This window comes from Aspergillus udagawae, assembly GCF_001078395.1.
Source record: "Aspergillus udagawae IFM 46973 DNA, scaffold_3, whole genome shotgun sequence".
NCBI lineage: Eukaryota > Fungi > Ascomycota > Eurotiomycetes > Eurotiales > Aspergillaceae > Aspergillus > Aspergillus udagawae.
The window spans coordinates 137,042-158,763 of record NW_025091266.1 but is presented as its reverse complement, the minus strand read 5'-3'; the positions used below and the strand labels follow the sequence as shown (position 1 = coordinate 158,763).

The 21,722-nt window shown below is 49.5% G+C and overlaps 6 protein-coding genes across 6 annotated transcripts; 3 read left to right on the top strand and 3 right to left on the bottom strand.

The window, feature by feature from the left end:
* Positions 1-249: 249 nt before the first annotated feature.
* Aud_003908 (sphingolipid C9-methyltransferase 2) lies at positions 250-2,000 on the bottom strand (the record flags this gene model as incomplete). The annotated part of the gene is made up of 4 exons (XM_043288855.1): positions 250-444; positions 494-1,245; positions 1,335-1,824; positions 1,896-2,000. The coding sequence occupies 4 exons, from the start codon at positions 1,998-2,000 to the stop codon at positions 250-252; spliced, it is 1,542 nt and encodes a 513-aa protein (XP_043144790.1).
* A 5,823-nt stretch (positions 2,001-7,823) lies between these two features.
* Positions 7,824-9,344, top strand: Aud_003907 (alpha-L-arabinofuranosidase B; the record flags this gene model as incomplete). The annotated part of the gene is made up of 1 exon (XM_043288854.1): positions 7,824-9,344. The coding sequence occupies one exon, from the start codon at positions 7,824-7,826 to the stop codon at positions 9,342-9,344; it is 1,521 nt and encodes a 506-aa protein (XP_043144789.1).
* A 1,274-nt stretch (positions 9,345-10,618) lies between these two features.
* Positions 10,619-11,896, top strand: Aud_003906 (NAD(P)/FAD-dependent oxidoreductase; the record flags this gene model as incomplete). Its single annotated transcript, XM_043288853.1, has 3 exons — positions 10,619-10,847; positions 10,907-11,695; positions 11,751-11,896. The coding sequence occupies 3 exons, from the start codon at positions 10,619-10,621 to the stop codon at positions 11,894-11,896; spliced, it is 1,164 nt and encodes a 387-aa protein (XP_043144788.1).
* Positions 11,897-12,236: 340 nt separating this feature from the next.
* On the bottom strand, positions 12,237-13,262 carry Aud_003905 (NADP-dependent oxidoreductase; the record flags this gene model as incomplete). The annotated part of the gene is made up of 1 exon (XM_043288852.1): positions 12,237-13,262. One exon carries the CDS (start codon positions 13,260-13,262, stop codon positions 12,237-12,239), a length of 1,026 nt encoding a protein of 341 aa, XP_043144787.1.
* A 1,159-nt stretch (positions 13,263-14,421) lies between these two features.
* Aud_003904 (putative cyanamide hydratase) lies at positions 14,422-15,172 on the top strand (the record flags this gene model as incomplete). The annotated part of the gene is made up of 2 exons (XM_043288851.1): positions 14,422-14,641; positions 14,691-15,172. 2 exons carry the CDS (start codon positions 14,422-14,424, stop codon positions 15,170-15,172), a joined length of 702 nt encoding a protein of 233 aa, XP_043144786.1.
* Positions 15,173-17,685: 2,513 nt separating this feature from the next.
* Positions 17,686-20,436, bottom strand: Aud_003903 (uncharacterized protein; the record flags this gene model as incomplete). Its single annotated transcript, XM_043288850.1, has 1 exon — positions 17,686-20,436. The coding sequence occupies one exon, from the start codon at positions 20,434-20,436 to the stop codon at positions 17,686-17,688; it is 2,751 nt and encodes a 916-aa protein (XP_043144785.1).
* Positions 20,437-21,722: the final 1,286 nt, after the last annotated feature.

Below are 21,722 nucleotides of genomic sequence, written 5' to 3'. Positions count from 1 at the left end.
GGGTAGGCAGAGTATAGCAGAGACAAAGGTAAGCAGAAGAAGCCGACGGCAGTGAACAGCCCCACTGAGGCTACATTAAGAGAGTATTTGAAAATGCGAAACATCAGAAACACCTTTTCTTGAGGTAAGGCATCCAATGTTCCTCCTAGTACTGCTCGCAAGTATGCACCACTCTACTTGCGTGGATACTCCATAAAGGTCGGGCTGAACATTCCCCTCCGAGGAGTCATTGGGACAAACGAGTCATCTTCACGGGATATACGCACTGAGCACAGCACCGCTCCTCTGAAAAGCCGACTTGATTGAACCGGAAATGCCAAACTGGGTGGGTACTCCCTCCACCCGATGGGTAGAGTTGAGATTCTTAATGAGAACGATCTGATAGCACGCTGCTCCCCCTTGACGAGAGACAATGGTTGCCCAGGAAAGGAAGAACTCCCAGATCTAGAGTATATTAGAGCCCACTTTCAGAAATAGGAGATTGGATGCTCACTCGATACCACTTTGCACCATATTTGTCCATGACGTTCTCACGGTTGGCCAGCCAGTTGCGATACCAACGCCAGAGCGTAGCAGAATAATGGACACCAACGGTGTCGACGTTTTTCACTTCAAAACCAGCAGCCTCAAGCTGATCAATAACCCAGCCTAGGGGAGTACTTGCATCAGCTCCGGGGAAGACATATTTGTTCATAAAGAGCCCCCATATCAAATCTTCATATTGCCAATACTTTCGTAGGCCTGAATATTGCAGGTAGAAGACACCGTCATCATCCAACATGTCATAGACTTGACGCAGGAAGCCACGAAAATGGCGGACACCCACATGCTCCGACATCTCAAGGCTAGTGATTTTCTTGTATCCCCCAGGGATCCGGGGACAGTCGCGATAATCCATGCGGAGGATTTTGCTTTGTGACTCTGCTATGCCGGCATTTCGAAGGGTCGTGTTGCCCCATTTCGTTTGATTGCGACCCAAAGTGACACCGGTGACATGGGCATTGTAGTGGACGCTCGCGAATGTAGCCAGGGTTCCCCAACCGCAGCCAATATCCAGCATAGAATCCCCAGGTTTCAAACCGATCTTCTCGCATACAACAGCTAACTTGTTGTCTTGGAGCTGCTCAAGCGATTCCTCCTTGTCAACATCGCCGATGATACCTGACGTATACACCATACGAGGTCCAAGGAACCATGCGTAGAAGTCGTCGCCACGATCATAGTTGCCGCTTACCTGTTCCTCATCTGCCTTCGGATTAGCTGCACATACTTGACTAGATCTGCTGCTGGAAGAGGAGTAGGGAATGGGTTCATAGAAGTTGAGTTTGAGTTACCTTGAGAACGAGAATGGACAATCAATTCCGGTACAAAACCAAACAAAAAGTGCCTGAATACGCCCCAGGAGAAGCTGAACGAGGCCCAATCATGACGGTACTCGAGGTTGTCCAAACAATCCCCGTGTTTGAACTCCACCTCGCCGCGAAAGTACTTCTCATAGAATATTTCCATTGGAATCCTTCTTCGACCACGGTATCTGAGGCGATCACTCTCCTTATGAAAGTTGAGATAATATTCCACTGGACGACCTGGTAGCTTGACCTTCTCATTGAGGCGAGGGGATGTGGCGGAGAAGATGCTCCAGTATCCCATGAGAATGGGGACTGCAGTGCATATCGCGACAAAGAGAGCGAAGACTAGACCACCGCCTATTTGAGAGGAAATGAACCATGGCACTGCTATCAGAAGGATGACGAGGAGGACATTGGACCATGAATCATTTCCGGCACCATCGGCAGGTAAAGGGGCGTTTTTGATGGCTGGAGACTATAGTCGGAAGTGTGTTAGTCCTGCAATTCAAGGCAATTAGGCATTCTAGAAGTGCAACAATTACTTACTCTTGTAAGCCGAACTCCACAGTGATCCTTCGGAAATGCTTGCGATGTCTCTGGTGTTACAATGAAGTCGAGGAAAGGAGGGGACTCGGGGTGCTTTTGCGTCATATTGAGAGGCTGAGCGAAGACCAACATGATTTCTCTGTAGAGAGGATTGATCCATATTTATAGCATGTTGCAAGCAACTTTTTTTACCGATTTCGCAGGTTCCACTGTATTCTTGGCGACGGAATAAATCTATCCTATAATTAATGTCATTGCGGGTCTGGTGCTAGACTTGTAGAAGGATATCCCAAATTGACGGCTTCCCTTTGCCTGACTTGTCAAGCCTCAATAAGTTATACCTAGAGCATTCATGTTCAACGGCCCCTTGTCTGATAACAATCGAACACTCTAGGATGCCGCGTTCAGGCAGTAAGAGTAATAAGCATATGCAATAGGCAGTATTCACAGGCAAGGGGCTGCTCAATCCCGGTCATATTTTGCCCATCCTTAATATGTTCGGGATCCGCGGGAACCGATCACCTGGCAAGCTTTGAACATATTTGTCAGTGGTTTATCCTGGAGCACTGTTGGCTGAAACATGATCGGCACAGGCGTTCTGGTAAATTATCCATATCCAATTATGCTGCCTGGATTCCATCCATAGGAGAACCCCGAATCATCTGGTCATGGTTCTGCCACGGAGAGTCGTAGAGACAAGGTACGAGGGTAGAGTGCATATTCGCCAGCTTTATACCTCCACAATGACGGAAAAATAGCACATTCCCTCGAAGAGATGTGGATATGACGAAGGTTACGTTGTGACATCAATTCGAAAGTTCGTCCCTGGTCCATCCAGAACTGCAGTTGTATTACAAAGACTGCTTTGTAGCTAGAGTTTTGATACTTAAGAATTTGTACCTATACCATTTCGGGCCGCGTTAAAATAGATCTGCGTGCAGTCCTTGTGCGTTTTGATGGGATTTATTGTTGGATGTCCCAGTAGTCCATAATCCTGCTCAGGTCCTGCATACTGGCGGCCAGATAACGCTTGATGGTAAAGTCTCACTATCGATGCATGTATCAATTTTTGCGACAGATTCTTCAAATCATTGAAGCATCTACCGAACAGTGACACAGCTCCAAAGGCCATTGTGAGATATACTTCGTCCTTTGTTGATTGTTTTCAAGTTTGCGAGATGTGGATATGTAGGGTTTTCGTTTGTTGCAAAGTCTTTTGAATCCCAGTCCCCAAGATCTTTTCGTGGAGCAAGTTGGAGCCTTTCTCCTCTGTCGCCCGTTATGATTATCTAATAGTCGATAGTCTTTTCGAGAGTTTTGTATAATTCGTTGACGCGATCATGGATTTGGAAATAGATGTTTGCGTTACAATCGTCATGCGTACCTTTCAGACTTCTCAAATTTATAAGTTGGGATGCATACATCCAGAAGGGGACCAGGGCAAAATTGCGAGATGCAATCATCAACGTCATCGTTCTACTTTAATACAGAATGCAAGGCGTACCAATCTGTATGTTATCAGTGGCTAAAGGTATGGATCCTAGTCCAGAGTCTGGACCACAGGCATTATACATGTGCCTTACTATAAGTATTTTATGAACAGTTCCATTTAGGAAACACTCTAACAGCTAGACCATATGGCCGCTGTGATTGAGGTTCATTATTATTCCACTACTATTTCTACTACTAGTAGAATGGTTGTCTGCACACCCTTTTAGTTAAGATGCATTTCAGGGCCCTAGGGGAAATCCGCAGCAGATGCCATGATCACAGAGACATACAGGAAATGCTCAAAGCAGTACTCTGATATAAGCCACGAACCATTAACTCACTGCTAGGTCCAACCAAAAGGGAATCAGTGTCAGACGCCTGTGAAAATCTAACGCCTGTCAGACATCCCTTTGAACCCCGCAGCCTAATGCAGCGGGGGTTCCAACGGGTAGGCTTCGGGTCCGTTTGAGTGTTCGGGATGGTATAATTTGTCCCAGCGACTTTGCAACTGGCTTGGAGTCACCCAGGCATTCTCTGGGTCGCGCAGCCATAGCCGAATAAGATGGCGACTGGTCAATCGTCAGTGGAACTGCCAATAAGAATTTTCTGTACTTAGTGAAGCTGTGTTATCACCTTTGCTTTGAGCCATCTTCGTAACCCGTTCGACCATGGAGAACGCTCATGTTATTAACGAACTCTATGTCCCCTTTCTTGATCTGTATAGAGACCGCTAGTTTCTCGCAAAGGAATTGAATGGTATCTAGCGCCTCGACCTGCTCCTCAGTGAGAGTGACTGGCCACGATTTCGGTCTGATCTCGGAAAATGGGCGTCGCGAGAACTGAACAGTGATCCTCTCGGGTCATGACCATTGGGCGGCAGATAGTACAGCAAGGGCCGTTGAACGGAGTAGTCCGTTCCACTGAAACAGGAGTAAGTAAGATACTTCCAGGGCTCCGTCAGACGCGTAAACATACATTGGCATAGGCCAGTTGTCCGCCAGTACCCGGATCAAATCCGGCCCAGTTTTGGCTCTTTCATTGTACAATCTCCAGGTGCTAGCCAAGAGACTCTCGCGTCCAGGAACTGACTCGTCCAGAGCGTACAGGGACACGATATCGCCAATGTCACTGTGGAAGGTTATCTACTTGTCTGTATGCCCAGCTGGCAGAATTCTGTCATCGTCCTTAGACCGGAGATAATTTGTTATGTGGGTGACAATCACATGTTCTGAGGTCTAGTTAAAATAGGAATTCTGCCTTCCGCGCACAGGAGCAATATGAGAGGATACCCCAACGTAGATAATCGTGTTTTCTTCGGCGTTGTAGTTGTCGATTGGTATGCCGCGAATCATTGTAAAGCCATAGCCTTTGTGAAGATTGTCTGAAACAGCACGAAGAACGTGATGTAGGGATGGGAGAGGAAATGTTTTTGGATTAAGCTGATCCATAGGCATTCCCAGTCCTATCAAACCCGCCGCCTTTAGCTACTAGGAATATGGACAGACTATATATAGATGGCCGTCTATCTCCTTGAGAGACCGGTGCTGGCAGAGAGGGCGACAGATTACGCAATCAGTCTGGACATCTCGGGTTTGCACCATCAACCAAGTGTATATTGCTTTTGAGCGTATGTTCTATTACGAGCCAGGGCTGGACGGAAAGCCCTGGTCGAAACATGTGGTTTTCTCCGAATGCGCATGGCATAAGAACCCAGACGCTTTTCCGGCGCTGGAGAATGCTCTGTCTGAGGGAAATTCCACCGCGGCTCATGTATGAATTCCTTCCCTGACGCTCGTGATTCAATCAATGACTAACGGATGTTAGCAATGGCTGAGAATTATTGCGGACCGAATCGGCACTGCAACAAGTTTGCTAGAGCGCCACGTACGGCTGTGCAATATCAAGCCGTATTTCGTTATCTATCTGGTTGGATCTGTGTTTAGGAGAATGGAGATCGTCGAAGGAGTCAAGAGGCGTTTGGGTATAAGAGCATGGTATACCGCGAGGTTGGACATGCTGGTTAAGATTTGATATTTCAAAGCAAAGCACAGGACCTCCTCGAGTCTGGATCTATTGAACAGTAATACCAACCTTAACAAAGACCTTCTCGAATCTTCGCTCCGGGCTTTAATGAGAAGAAAAGTATCCATTATACCAAGAAGGTATTGTATTTTTAACAGTATCAATATCACTTTTACATAACTTGCAGAGGAGTAAGAGTGAGAATTTGTACCAGGACTTGGGTGAGAGCAGCATCACCTCCCTGCTGAATTTGAACTACGCTGACCTAATTTGCGGAGGGCTGCAAGAGATGGGAAGTGATATCATGCATCTTTTGAACTGTGGTTGTGGTGGTGTGCTGGGCGGAAGCTAAAAACGGCCCGCAGGGGATCCGGACAACCACCCAAGTACCTGAAAATCCTACAATCGAGGCTTGAATTAGCCCATGACTGTTCAAGGAGACCATGAACATAAGTCACAGCAATTACAGGCTTGAATATCTCTAATTTAGATCGGTTCGGTAACCTGATGATTTAGTCGTTAATCAACAACCTCAAAAACTATCACCGACCAGAATAGCGCCACCAAAATATATATTGCCGTCAACTTGGACCGGACAGACCTCACAGGGATTAAAGCTCGGCAACAAACCTTGCAGGATGAGATTCTGAAAATACAGGAAAGATATAGACCCTCAGATGTCGGATCAAAAGGCAGACCCATCAAACGACCAAAATCAGGGATGGAAGGAAACCCGGAATGAGCAGGAAATCAAGTTCGCAGACAACCTAACAGTTTGACAATAGATAATTGGCTATTTCCCTGACCATATTCCGTCTCGAAGCCAATCCAAGCGTATCCGCGAACACTATCGAGCATTCCCCTCAATTGTCGTCAGTCTACAATTGTTGGCACCAGCATCTGGGCAATGTAGGTGGCCACGGACGCGGTCCTGTACCGTTGAGAGCGGTGCTTGAAATAGACATGAAGCATCCCGGATCGATAAAATATGCCAGTTTAATAGCGAGGACAGCTCATAACATACCCTTCTTTTGCTCAGTCAAATTTGGATTTCTAATTGGTGGCACTATGCGTAGTTCAACTGATGAAGAGACGCCTTGGGCCGATCGCAATTTGGTGGCTGGCTTGCCTGTGAATTGTCTTACCTCTCGTCCGGGGCCCCGCATCCCCAAGAGTGGACGAGATTCGCTCGCGCCTCTACCGATTAAGTTTCATGCACACTCGTACGCTGGCTAGGTCAATCTGTTCCCAGTTCAGTACTCTAGTAGTCTGTGATATCCAAGTGCGCTAGTTGCTTCGGCTAATTGTCTCCTGTCGAGGAAAAATGGAAAAAGTCCGGTGGCACAAGCTGCATGGTTAGACCCAGACGCATATATGGAATTATGCCTCTAATGTCACCTACCATTATGCGGGGTACGTTCAAAACGGTCCAGATAAACCGGTCGAAATGCCTCAGTATTGCATGAACAGGGCCTCGTGACACGCATTAAACTGCTTCTGTCGAGCACCAGAGGTGGAAACAAAACATTCCGTCTAGCTGAATCCTAACGGGTCAAAAAGTCTTCAATTTCCCCGCAACTGGGACTGATCTACATACAAACTACTTAGCCCCATTAGTGCGGGCAGATTTTCCCCGCCTCCCACGTACACAACAATCGAAGCTTTACGAAGCATTAAGGCACCAAAAATTATAATTCTAAGCCGTCTCCAGCTCCACTTGAAGCTGTAGTCTGTCCTCTTTTATAATGCTATTCTTAGCAAGACAATTCGTCAAAAGTTCGGCAAACCCTTTCCAGTATCAGTCCACCGGCTTTTAGTGTAAAGCTCCATCTCATCACAATTCTTCTTAGCCTGAACTCCGTGCAATATCTTGGGCAAGACGACCGCACTGGTTTGAACTGCGTTTCCAGATGAGTATTATATTATGGACTGATGATCCTTTCTGTCTTCGAGGACTTATTGAACTTTATTAGAGGATAGGCCTGTTATATAGCACCATAATCTAATCTGTGTACTTCTCGTGCCTTATTAGTTAGATCGCTTATTTACTTAGTGATAGCCTTAATTTTCATATAGTTTTAGAATACTGTCGCTTAATTTGATGTTAGATCTACTTCCAGTATTAACCGAGCTTCTGCAGACTAAAATTCACTAGGTTATACTATCATGCACATAATGTATCGTCTAGCTATAATTATTGGAGGGAATTTCACGCCACTTTACAACTGCATGTGACTCTTAATCTAGAAGATAGACAGTGTGATGGATTGGATGAATATTATAAAAGGGGGACTTGATAGCTTACAACCCAACAACACACCTGTTCTACTTCAGTGGCCGTTTCAGCATCTCATTGCTGATCTTAAGACACACAGGCGTGCTTATCCACCTGTTCCCCACCAAAGGTGACCAAACATGTTCCCACAACTAAGCATTGAACGTGCCAGCGTGCTGGCTATTGGCCTTGTTGCCACAGGATCCCTTGTCGCTGCTGGGCCCTGCGACATCTACTCCTCTGGTGGCACGCCCTGTGTCGCCGCCCACAGCACCACTCGCGCCCTGTACAGCGCCTACAGTGGCCCACTCTACCAGGTAAAGCGCGGCTCTGATGGTGCCACAGTGGACATTGCGCCTCGTTCTGCTGGTGGTGTCGCGAATGCCTCCGCGCAAGACTCCTTCTGTGCCGGCACTACCTGCCTCATCACAATCATCTATGACCAGTCCGGCCGCGGTAATCACCTCACCCAGGCTCCGCCGGGTGGCTTCAGTGGCCCGGAATCCAATGGCTACGACAACCTGGCCAGCGCAATTGGCGCACCGGTCACGCTGAACGGTCAGAAGGCGTACGGTGTCTTCATCTCGCCTGGCACCGGCTACCGCAACAACGCTGTCAGCGGCATAGCTACAGGCGACGCACCGGAGGGCATGTACGCAGTCCTTGACGGGACTCACTACAACGATGCCTGCTGCTTTGACTATGGCAACGCCGAGACCAACAATCGCGATACAGGCAACGGCCACATGGAGGCCATCTACTTTGGTGACAACACTATCTGGGGCACAGGCTCCGGCAGCGGCCCATGGATCATGGCCGATCTTGAGAACGGCCTGTTCTCTGGCTCTAACCCTAAGAACAACCCTGGCGACCCATCAATCTCCAACCGGTTCCTCACTGCGGTTGTCAAGGGGAAGCCAAACCAGTGGGCAATCCGCGGTGCCGACGCTGCGTCCGGCTCACTATCGACGTTCTACAGCGGTGCGCGCCCAAGCGTGTCTGGCTATAATCCAATGAGCAAAGAGGGCGCCATCATTCTTGGCATCGGCGGTGACAACAGCAACGGCGCCCAGGGCACATTCTATGAGGGCGTGATGACCTCCGGCTATCCGTCCGACGCCACCGAGAACTCGGTGCAGGCCAACATTGTAGCAGCCAAATACGCTGTGACGTCGCTAACCGATGGCCCTAAGCTCACTGTCGGTTCCTCGATCTCGCTGCGGGCCACCACACCCGGCTACACAACGCGCTACATTGCACACAACGGCTCTACCGTCAATACCCAGGTTGTCTCATCGTCCAGCTCCACCACCCTCAAACAGCAGGCCAGCTGGACGGTTCGCACCGGCTTTGCCAACAGCGGCTGCTTCTCGTTTGAGTCCAAAGACACACCCGGCAGCTTCTTACGGCACTACGGTTTCGTGCTCCAGCTCAACGCCAACGACGGCACGAAGCAGTTCCACGAAGACGCCACGTTCTGTCCGCAAGCCGGCCTCAACGGCCAGGGCAATTCGGTTCGGTCCTGGAACTTTCCCACCCGCTATTTCCGCCACTACAACAACGTGCTCTACGCCGCCAGCAATGGCGGTGTTCACACGTTTGACGGCACCACCTCCTTCAACAACGACGTGAGCTGGGTGGTCAGCACTGGCTTTGCTTGAGACCCGGTCCAATCAATAGGCAATGCGTGGAATGAACTCTAACCCTAAATGGTGTTTAGGGGTATAGTTGATGGTTGGCTAGGGTGGTGCAGACCCTCTGGAGCTCTAGTGATAGAGGTTAAACCCTTTAGTACAAGCCTTTATTACTAAAATATACTTCTAAATTTCACTGCCATTTTTTCTCAACCAAGCCTCGATGTTGCTATTGCCAGAGGCTAACATTACCTGTAACATGCGTGGGCTGCTGCATGGAAAGGGGACTGCTATAATGAACATGCTTTGATGTTCTTGAGAATTCTGACGTTCAACCTGACTGTTCAATAAAGTATAAGACAACTCTCAACAATTACACAGATAATATTACGGACAGTCTGCCAGCTTCAACGGCATTGATTGTGCTCCCGCCTTGCATCGTACCTTAATGAAATGTACTGTTTGAAGCCCCAGTGGAGGGCGGGCTGAACGCGACACCCTCACTATTGGCGGGTCGTGTCCAACATCTATCTGGAGCCGACACTTATAACTTGGGGGCCTAGGAGGTGCACCCGGGCAAACAGTCGAAATACATGAGCTGCGCGTACATCTCATGGACGAGAACGTAGCAGCCTCGGTGTTGAGCCAGGTCTGCAATCTGCTTCAGCTCCTCTGCGGACATGCAGGTACGACTGTCGACTCGTCCTATTATTAACTGATGGTTTCATTGGAGAATTCTTCTTCGCAGGACAACATGCATTACTTCCCACTTCGCATCGCCGTTCCGTGTTGCGACCAACCTGTCGGAGAGACCGAGGTGAGATACGGCGGTCTCGGAATGTTAAAGGACTTTTCGAGAAGCCCTGCTCTGCGAAGTGGTGCAAGATGACTCTCATGAGGCCTTCAAGCTGAGTATCTCCACTCGAACTACGGCTGGTTCATACAGTTTATCACCAACTATGACGTCGTTATTTGGTTCTAATTCCATCGTCTCTGCCGCGACATAGTTATAAGTTAGTATGCTTAGTAACTATTGCAGCCAAGTTATTCCTGCTACGATTTGAATTGCATTGTATGATATGTGACCTCACGGTGCAACGTTCATTGCATAGTGTTCCATCGCTGTTGTTTTGAAACTAAGTCAATGACGTCAAAACACTATACTCCTCAGATATATATACGGCACTTCTGCTTCATTTCTCAGTCTTTGCTTGCTTCTCTTCATCTTCATTTCATGCTTTTGCTCCTTCTTCGATACCATCTGGAGCCACCGGTCTCTGGTTGATGCACGGCCAATGACAATGTTTGTCTTTGGTTCGAGGGCACTTTTCGCCTTATTTACTTTCTTGACTGCCTGCTTAGGGCAGGCCAATCAGACGCAGTATGATGTGATTGTGGTTGGCGGTGGACCTTCTGGCCTCAGTGCAGCCAGTGCATTGTCGCGTGTCATGAGAAAAGTAATATTGTTCGACTCCGGAGAGTACCGGAACAATCCCACAAGGCATATGCATGATGTCATTGGTAACGACCGTATGTATCTGTTATAACTACATCCTCCTTGCCTACGGCCCTGGTTCACACTCAATCAGATGTTGTGCCCGCCGACTTCCGAGCCGAAGCAAGGAAGCAAATATCCTTTTACAACGTGACAACCTTTGTGGATCAAAAGGTTACAAACATTCAGCCTATCAACAACAGCTTCAGTGCTACACTGGCCAATGGCACAGCGTTTACAGCCCGCAAGGTGATCTTGGGTAGCGGACTGAAAGATGACCTTCCCAATGTCCCCGGGCTCCGTGACGCCTTTGGCAAGGGTATTTTCTGGTGCCCGTGGTGTGATGGCTTCGAGCACCGCGACCAGCCAATAGGCGTCCTCGGAAACCTATCAGATGCCTATGATAGCGTCCGAGAACTGCATCCAACGCTCAACAAGGATATACGAGTCTATTCCAACGGTACCAACAATCCTGGCCAACTCGCGCGCATTGTCAGCAAGGATCCGAATTGGGAAGCAGTATTTAAGGCATACAATGTCACAACTATCGACAAGCCGATCCAGAATATCACACGCGTCCAGGACGGGAGTGTCACCCAGACTCAGGCGAGTCGTGAAGAGTTCGACAAGTTCCGAGTCTATTTCACGGATGAAACCTTCGAGGAACGGGGTGCTTTCATTACAAACTACGCAACCTTACAAGCTTCCGAGCTGCCGAGCCAGCTAGGTGTAGGGTTTTTGGGAAGCAAAATCAACACAACAGCTCGCGGTCTGCGAACAACTGTTAAAGGAGTGTGGGGCATTGGTGATGCCAACAGTGACAACAGCACCAATGTTCCCCACGCTATGTCCAGCGGAAAGACAGCGGCTGTGCATTGTCATGGTGAGACTAAATTCTAAATATGGACTGCAGATATGTTCTTTCTAACTAAGTCCAGTTGAACTAGCTACTGAAGAGTTGGCGGACACTAGCGGGGACTCGGCAAAAAGAGACCTGATGGATGACGGACTTTCACATGAGCGTGTGGAACAACTGACGGGCAATGAGATTGAAGACATCTATAATAGATTGAGACGACGTTAAGGAGTGCGCCTGTCACTGAAGAGGGTTATATTTACTTGGCTCTCTGACCTCGAAGCACCTGCTGCGTGTCATATTGATGACTACATTTCCTATCAGACCAGTAGATCTCAGTCAAAGAAAAATCAGTGCAGTTAAGCACCACTTAGATTGTTATTCAACAGTTACACCAATCCAGCCTAGTTTTACACGGCCGTTGCACTTGTGAAGGTTTTAGTAATCAGTACCATCAATGTTTGCGTATAATCTCTAATTCCTCAACAAATGGAGCTGGCGGAATAGGTACATTGAGGGACTCGCGTTTGGTCTTCAGTGGACAAATGTCGTATGGCCATCCGTCTGTTCAGATGGTAAGAACGATCTTTCCACGCCCAGGATGCCTTCCGTTGGCAATGTCGTACGCCTCTTGTGCTTTTTCAAGGGGATACGTCCCAGCAACGAAAGGACGTACAAAACCCGAGTCCGCAAGTTCAGCCAAATAGTGCAAAGCTTTGCTGCTTCCTTCGACAATAAAGAATAAAGCGCGGACGCCCTCCCTACGTATACCACGCTTTTCATGATCCTCGGCAAACTTGTAGCTCGCCGAATCCACGGATAAAAGCGTGCCGTTTTCTTTCACATATTTCCAGCACTTGGCCAACACGCTACCTCCAACTGTATCAATAATGATGTCGTAAGCACCGTTGTGACTCTCCAACATGCCGTACTCGACAGTCTCGTGAGCACCGAGCCCTCGAAGGAACTCTGCGTTGCGAGTATTCGAACTCGTGGCAGCCACAACGTGGAGTCCAGCAAGGAAAGCCAGCTGGACAAGATAGACTCCAACTGCCCCAGCGGCACCGGTGATCAAAAGCCGGTGCTGTCCTTCGCCGGAGGTTCGAGATCTGTTTCTCGCTGCATCCTCAACAGACGGTACAGGAACACTCGCATGGTCAAATAAGGCCTCGTACGCTGTCTGTGCACTAAGGGGAATAGCCGCGGCTTGTTCCCAGGACAGACTTTTTGGTTTCAACGCAACCTCATTCTCCTCCACGATGCAGTACTCGGCCCATGCAGATGCACGATTCACATTCGCCATTCCGAAAATCTCATCTCCCAGTCTGAACTTGCAATCCTCCGAACAAACCTCCGCGACAATACCCGACAGGTCGTTTCCGAGTATGGCATGCCCTTGACGATAGGTTTCGGGCCACGTCAACATGTCACGAATCACCGTTGTAGCCTTGACACGGACAATGAGTTCGTCTTTTTTTGACAGCTTTGGAATAGGCACGTTTTGATCGAGATACAAGGCTGACGACGGTGCCGGATTCGAGGATGAATACGGAGCGGTAGATGAAGGAGCCGAACCCACACGAATTGCCTGCATTGCGAAAGATTTTTGATGTCTTCTTTGATATGCCCGACTTGGGTGCAGATTTGCAAGCACGCTTCTCCAAATGCAGGCCCGAGGTGATGGTTTTAAATACAGTGTTGGAGACTCTAAACGGATTTCTAATACAGCTAGCTCTCATAGGCGGTGGTTGGAAGGGAGAGAAACTAAAATTAAGAAGCTGACGTGGTGCTCCATATGTCACGAGTCACCTTGATCTATGTGGATCTCTTTATCTGAAGGACTCGTCTAGGTGGTCTTCGGATATCTGGATCGAGGTGAGGTGATCTATGAGATGGTGATTTGGATGGCTTCATGTTCGCTCCATATCGTTGTTACAGATCACCTAGATAGCCACTAGATTGAGAAGATCGAACCCTTTCAGACGGTTATCTCGGCATACAAATACTAGTTGAATACCGAACTTCTGACAAAACTGCTGATGCTAACAACAGAATTTTGATATTTTCTATTTGCTGATAGTCTCCTTCTTGACTAGCAGCGTCCTAGAGATAAGTGGTATCTTTACAAGTATTGTGGGAATTATTACACCTGCCTTTCATATGTGTACATGGCCAAGCACCGTAGAGGCGGCGGTCATTTCGCCCGTTCTAGATCCACCCTCTAGCGGTGACCCTACTAGCTGGGTAGTGGTATTACCAATCCGGTATATTGGTTAGATGGTTCTGCCAGTTGTGATGATGGTAGTCTTAGTAAGACCGTACTCATAAGTTAAGCGAGTTGATGTGCGCACGAGCCAGAGTCTTAGCACCATGACGTGGGGCTATGACGTGGGGCTATGACGTGGGGCTGAAGAATCAATGAGGCCCACTCCAAAAGACTTCCTATTTAGGTAACATCAGATTATGAGAAGTTTATGATTCTCCCTCAAGTCCGACGGCAATAATCAGGTCTGAGAAAATCATGAGAATAATAGTAGCATACTCAGTACTGCCTGTACTGGATGGCGTTCGGTCTCTTAGTTTGGTCAACATTACAAATCAAATTAAATCGGCTCAACCATTATCCAGGGGGTTGGCGAATGGCTATATAATGACCGTTGGATCCATTCTCGCCTACTGCCCAGTACTTGCTGTCATAAGACTTGCGCTTGGTTGAAGTCAATTTTCATACTCTATCTAAGCCGTCTCCCAACATGTGTCAAAACGACGTTCAAGTCAATGGCTGGACCAGCATGCCTGCTAATGCTGGCGCCATCTTTGGTGATAAACCCTTCATCGACGTACCGGAAGCCCTGTCGATCGATGAGATCAAATTTCCAATTGAGGACCCCATTGTCGAGAAAACTTTGAGATATGCAAAGACCGCTCTTCCCATTGAGACATTCAACCACTCCATGAGAGTTTACTACTACGGTATGTAGAACTGCGCATTGAGGTTCTCTAATCCACTCACCGGCTCTAGGAATGGCTATCACCAAGCAGCAGTTCCCTAAGCAAGCCAGTGCGCTTAGCCCCAGTACCTGGGCCTTGACCTGTTTGCTGCACGACATCGGTACGGCTGAGCACAACCTCACTGCAACTCGGATGTCCTTTGATATCTACGGTGGTATCAAGGCTCTGGATGTCCTCGATGGTTTTGGCGCTACCTCAGACCAGGCAGAAGCGGTTGCTGAGGCTATCATCCGACACCAGGATATCGGAGTTCATGGGACAATCACGTATATCGGCCAGCTCATCCAGCTTGCCACAATCTACGATAACGTCGGGGCACACCCATACGTCAAGGACTTTGGCAAGTTGATTCATGATACAACTCGCGCCCAGGTGCAAGAGGCGCACCCGCCGCGGGAGTGGCGCACGTTCTTCTCCAGCGTCATCCAGAAGGAGGAAGAAATCAAGCCTTGGTGTCATACAAAAAAGATAATCAATGTTATGAGGAAATAGTGGCCAGCACCCTGATGAGCAGTGAGATAAAGGCCTATCCCTTGATCATGTCCGGACCATACTAGCTATATCATATTGCCATGAAGATAAATAGAGGATTCAGAACACCTATATAAGGAGCCAGTCACCTTCCAGCTGACCTATATTGAATATCCACTGGGATGAGGATATGTCTCCGGAATCTTCCCGCTTCCAGAACCTTCGCAGAATAAACCCAGCATTAACCACATTTAAGCATTTGGTCTCAAACCAAAACTTTTCAAGACAACTAGTCACGAAGCGTCTCTGAGCTTCATGTTGGGATTCCAATCCTGCAACAAACAAGGGCCACAGGATGCACTTGAACAGGGAATCATTGCTCCTAAGAGCGCCAATTGCACGGATCAAGTCACAAACGAGATCGTGTTGCGAACTCGTGTCTCCAGTCAGAGCATCGAGAACGCGTCTGCCATATATCAGAGCGCCAAACTTATATGACTGCGCCACCTCGTCGAGCATTTCAAGGGGCTGGGTCAACGAATGAGGCTGGGGTACACCTGAGACCCAGGCGTGGCAGTCAAAACTCTGCGTAGAGTCAAGCATCATCCTTACTTCCTGCACGTACGGATACAAGTCAACCGTGTCAGAGCGCTCTGACCTTATAAAAATGTCCCTCGAAGTTGAAAAGACGCGTAGAGCGCCTAATATTTGTTCAGGGCATCCCAGGAACGCTCTGTCAACACTCATTTCGAGAGGCGTGGCAGACTGTGATGGAATACTTGAACAGGAGAGTAGCCGAGGACGTGTACATGTCGCTCCGAGCGTGTCGATCCTGAGGCGGTTACGTTCGTCAGCATGTACTATTGGTCAAGGTTTCATCATCAGCATACGTACAAGTAAATCTGTCTGCGGATGAAGTCGCGTAATCCTTGGATGGTGGTTCCCATATCTTGCGAAGATGGTGGAATTTGGGCGATTAAACTCTTGATGCCTTCCAGATGAAAGTTCCACTTGTCGCTTCCTGACTCCAGGAGATCGAGAAAGATCAGGAGGAACGCGCTGACAACTATTATATCTTGCTGGGATGGCCTTGCAGTTCCTACCGCCCTTGAGAGTCCCTGTATCGCATTGTATTTGAAGTGAAGAGCATTGTACCTGTCATCTTGCAATCCAAGTCCGGAATGTATTGCTAATTCAGATTGATAGAACGCTCGAGCTGCATTTGCCTTGTGTCGCGCTGAAAGAGCAAGAATGGACATTAACAGGACAGGATGGCCCAGAGCAGCAGGTATTAAATTTCTTAGAGGGTTCCTGTTGCTGTCATACATGATGAACAGCTTGCATACACATTTGCTATCTGCGTCAGCGTCAGAGATTGCTCAGGCACAGTCCTTAAAGCAACTTGAACGATACCAGACTTACAATAATATAGATAATACCTAGAGGTTCGTTCTAGGCCAATGATGGACGGATCATCCAGGCTGGACGGTATGCTGAGCCTGGTGGGTTCCGAGGCTTCTGCATCATCCATGGCGATTCCATTAGTGATGGTCTCGTTATTTACAGACACATCCCACTGAGGGGCCCCAACAAGAGCACCGTCATGGCATGTAAAAGAACTAAAATTACCCTTGGGATCAGTACCAACTATGGTTGACTGATTTCTAGACTTAGTAAGAGTTTGGCCTCCTGTTTTCAACGTGGTTATGGAGTTCCCCCTTGCTGCTGTAGAAGGAACCGATGCATTCTTGGCTGACAACGTGCCCATTTTCCCTCGATAGGTCGCACCCTCGGCCCATCTAAGAGGCCTTTTCTCGAAACATTCTAGCCCAGCCTTTTTGCATTTCTTGCAGGGCGGCTGGGCCATCATGCATTCGACATGCCGCCGGCGACAAGTGTAACAGGAACGTTGCATTGTGCGCAATCGCCTCGAAAGATAACCTGACTCCAAAATGTTGACCTTCTGGACAATGTGCAAAGCTTTCGTATGTAAGGTAAGGCGGCACAAGACTGTCGGGGCTCTTAAGATCTTGGAAAACCTATCGTCAGCAGTTGGGATACTCGTCGCTCGGGCCTGTAGATACAGAAAGAATGGCGCCAACTACAGATACCGTAGCCAGCCACCTGGCTAGCTCCCTATCACCTGACGAGTGACTTTCAGCATTTGTCAGATCGTCTTACCGCCTGCGGTAAAGGATTTACACAACTTCCTGAAATCTTGATTTGACCAGTCAGATCGCGAGCATGCTATCTTGGCTCAACCCCGCCGATACAACCCTATTCCATTAGATTTTACCGTATATTCTTCGATTTCGCATTTCCTGGCTGTAATCTTATAGTAGGCGGTAAGGTAAGGTGGTCGAATACTTGTTGCACCCCACTGTAGTCGGGTGTAATCGACATGGACGGGAATGTATATGGTACGCCATTTTCTTCGTCCGTTTGTGTTTAAAACTCAGCAACGCAGTGACTATATAACCATGCAAGCATTATGATATTATACATCAACATAATAGGAAGATACGACATAGCGACTATCCTGACGCCCAAACAGCAACCTGAGGAGAGGGCGCAGGCGGTTGGTGCTTCTCCAAGCTTCGGTGATTCACTCGTGTGCGAGCCACATCGCCCTGGCAAGCCAAGCTGACCTTCAGCCAGTCATTCGGCGTGGCCAGGTGCTCCAGTGAGCTCCGCATGCGCACCACACACTCGCGGTACAGACAGTTGTTCTCGAAGCGCCAGCTGCACAGAAGGGCCCGGAGCATACCGCCCTCGCGGCCACAGATCAGGGCTACCACAGGTGGCCGTTCAGCAGCAATCACCGACACGGTCCAGTTCCCTGTATCCACTATGGTGAACAGGCGGTGGCCCGGAGGCACTCCGAGGCGCTTGGCTTCTGCCGCCCAACCTCCCTCGCCTGGGGCTCTGCCGGCTCGTACCTTGGCATGGCGTAGATTTTGGGAGAATATGGTCGACGAGGCAGCATAGGAGAAACGTTGATTGTCGAAGCCACAGATGGCCTTCTCGATCTCTCCCAGTGGCATAGTGCCTTCAAACCCGACCAAATGGCATGAGACCCCCGTGTATCCGCCGTTGCAGAGCTGTCGCACCGCCCACGGACTGAACCACGAGATAACCCATCCACAGCCCATGAACAAAGCCACACCCAAGAGATACATGGCCGGCTGGACTTCGTTCTGCCGCCGCGGTGCGCGATCGTCACTGCTAGTGTTGTTGTTGTCGTAGGGCAAAACCGAGAAGAGGAGCGCGAGTCCGGACGCGAAGAGGCCGAATCCTGTTGCTAGAAACCAAGCGCCGCAGTACACGATTTTCTGCGATAGGGTGGCACGGAAACCATTGAGGTCCTTTACATATTTGATTTTCGGGAAATCCTTCCACCGGATGGGGATCGCTCGACAGCGGTCCAGGATAATGGTGGGCGTGAATGGGTCATCCCCGATACCCACGACATCGCACATGGGTTGGATGTCCCAGAGATGGACCGAGTATTGATCGCGATCCGCGATATTGCGCAGAAGCTCCTCGCTGCCGGCCACAATGAGGTCCTGTTCCTGATCGTTCTTCGTTGCTGGGTGCGGCCACAGGCAGGCAAGGCGTTCGAGCAATCGGTTGCTATCGTTAACGAGCGAGAGCCGAGCGATGGCTTGAAAGGCGTTGTCCGAGGCATTGGGGACGATTCGATAGGCCAACAGTCCCATGGCGGCGTAGGCCAGGTCGGTCGTCGTGTAGCCCTCGGTCGACTTCCCTTCGGCTCGCTCCGCTAGGGCCTGGACTGCGCAGGTAAACAGCTGCAACTCGCTCAGTTTGGCGGAGTTGCTGTAATGGTTGATGAGGTGGTCGATCGCTTCTTCATGTTGCTGCTCCAGCCTGCGGTCTTCATCGTCATCGTCGTCTTCCTTCCACGACTTGGGGCTGGTCCCGGGCCAGAAGCTCTCGAGCATATCGGTCAATGTGAGCTCGTGCGGTCTTGAGGTAACCTGGCTATCGTATACGTCTCCCGCTGCAGGTGGAGTCGAGAAACAATATCGAATTCTGTCCGCAGCGAGTAAAACCTCCGGCAAGGTCCAAATGCGCGCACCCCAGATTTTCTTGTGCTCCGGATCGTCATTGGGCAGGACCACATACACGCGCTTTGCACAGCGAACGGCGTCACAGATTGTGTGGACATCCCTGGTCCTCTGCTCGTCGCTTGCGTGCGAGACACAATACACGTCCACCCAGAACGCCTGCACCGGTACTTCATCCTGGCTGTGCTCGTTCTCATGAGCTAGCAGGCTCTCGGCGACCCGATCGAAAAAAGGCCGCAGGGCCTCGTCTGATTTGCCAAGGAAATTCGCCCGCGAGAAACTGAGGAAAATGTACGGGGGGAGCAGGCCGGTCTTCGGATCACGGAGGTCGTTGGTCTTCTTGGCCACCCACCGGCCTGTGGCGGCGTCTTTGACCACCAGGCGGCGAGGGATCGCCAGTCTCGCGACCTGCGACTGCGGCTTGTCGTTGTTCGGCGCCTGATCGAGCGGATTGACTGCGTGTTTAGGCCAGTACCACTGCACGTTCTCGTATTCCGCGTACGGCTCGCTCGACCCGTCATCTGTCCATGGCGCGGTGACAATCTGGATAGAGAGCATCAACTGGATAACCCACGCGAGGAGTATCGTGCAGACCGTCGACGCCAGGGCATGCAGGGTCCGTCGACAAAGATCTGTCATCACCAGGCCCAAACTCCTCCTCTCCTTCTGCTTCTCATGGGGGATCGCATCATCTTCGTCATCGTCATAATCTTCCCCTTCGTCATCATACTCATACCCAAGCGGATTCAAGCAAAACTCCGCCAACCGAATAATAAGCGGCGAGTGACCCTTGATCTTGCGCAGACCCCAATGCCGAGGCCGAGTATCATTATGCGCTTCCGGGGTCGCCTGCACAGCGAGCCGACGAGGGATCTCCTTATTGGTGCTGTAGTACGTGTCGAGGTCGGGATACTTCTCGTGCGAGTTGTCGCCATCAGGATTTCGATACCGTCGCTTTCTGTATACGCCGCGGGCATCTTCCAGCTCTCGCACGCGATCATCAAGCTGGTCTGTGGTTATGGCTGGTCGCCGGAATCGCCCTCTTATCGACCATTTGCCGTTGTACTGTCTAGTGAGATGGTCCTTTGCCCGGTTGGTGCTGACGAAGGGAAGATGGAAATGGCTATCGTCATGGTGGGATTGCTGTTGCTCGTTGGTGATGGGAACCTGTGAAGATGCCGCCATTGTCTTTTCCATGTTGCTTCCTATTTCCACCCCTGTTATGGAGCGTTATTATCTCCCTACTGAGTACCTATTTGCGGCGAGCAGTCACCGGCTATATAATATTCAACCTCGTCTGAAGAGAGCTGACTGTCAGACGAGGCTGTCTTGGCCTCGTGCGCAAAATTGTGGAAATTAATGATCTGACACCTCTTTCGCAGCTAGCTAACAAATGCTTAGTTCGGAGGTCAGTTTCCCACTCGGTAAATGATATTTTCAGACTCATCTTAACACCCAATCAGCGCAATACATGCTGTGGTCTGACAGCAATCTGGACGCCCCTTTCACAGTCCGCAGCGCCTAACGAAATCGCCTACTACTAGTTCCCTGAATTATTCTGCTGATCTAGTCTGTTTGTATGCAGCATTTGGTGTAAAAGGGGGTCTGGAACGGCACGAGGCCCGTCCGTGTTGTCCCCGCTAAGCCTCGCCCTCGTATTCGGCCTGGGTCCCTTACCCTCCATAACAAGGTCTGACGCTGCTGGTTGGTCTGTCAGCGCTGCAGTTGTGGACTGAGTTTATGTGTCATATATTATTCAGGTAACTAACTAGTTCTCACGTCAGAGTGAAGTACTCAGAGTAGTTAGGGCGGCTGGGACGAAATTACCAGTGTTAGAGTGCGTTTTGAATGCTCCTATTCCTTTCAACTAGTGATCGTCAAGAATGTCCACGGCGTTGAAATGGAACCCTATTCTTCCCCATTTGGATCATTGGAGAGAGGGCCCCCTCCTCGTTCGGGTTGGACTGTTGCTTTCACCTAATCTGTTCTTTTGAGCTTGTCTTTTCCGATTTTCGCGGGGATCGCAGTCAGACATCATTCATAATATTACGGCTGACAAATGTTTTGAATTCTACTGAGTATTGTTGGGGGCCGGCAGGCTAATACTGCTCGGGACTGGCGTCAAGGCTCGAGCGGTGTCTAATGCAGCCTGATTAACTAATTCTGATTGCAGCTGAGGCTGACAGAGCCCGGCTTAGGTACATAGACACACGGAACGTCTGCATGAGTATGTGCCTCTATGTACGTCTGCAAGACACTCAGAAATCTCCCCATTATCTCGCGAAAAACAGTTATCGTTAAATTCCTTCCGAGACGATTTCTGCTCTCCCGCCCCCCCCAAAAAAGGAAAGAAGAAGGCCAAGGCTGGCAGAGCGCTGCAGATAGCAAGGATGACTAATTATTAAACGGCCTTTGCAGCCCCTCTCTTCATGGTACTAATACTAATATGTTCATTGACTACCGGTGGGCAGTCAGTCTTGATC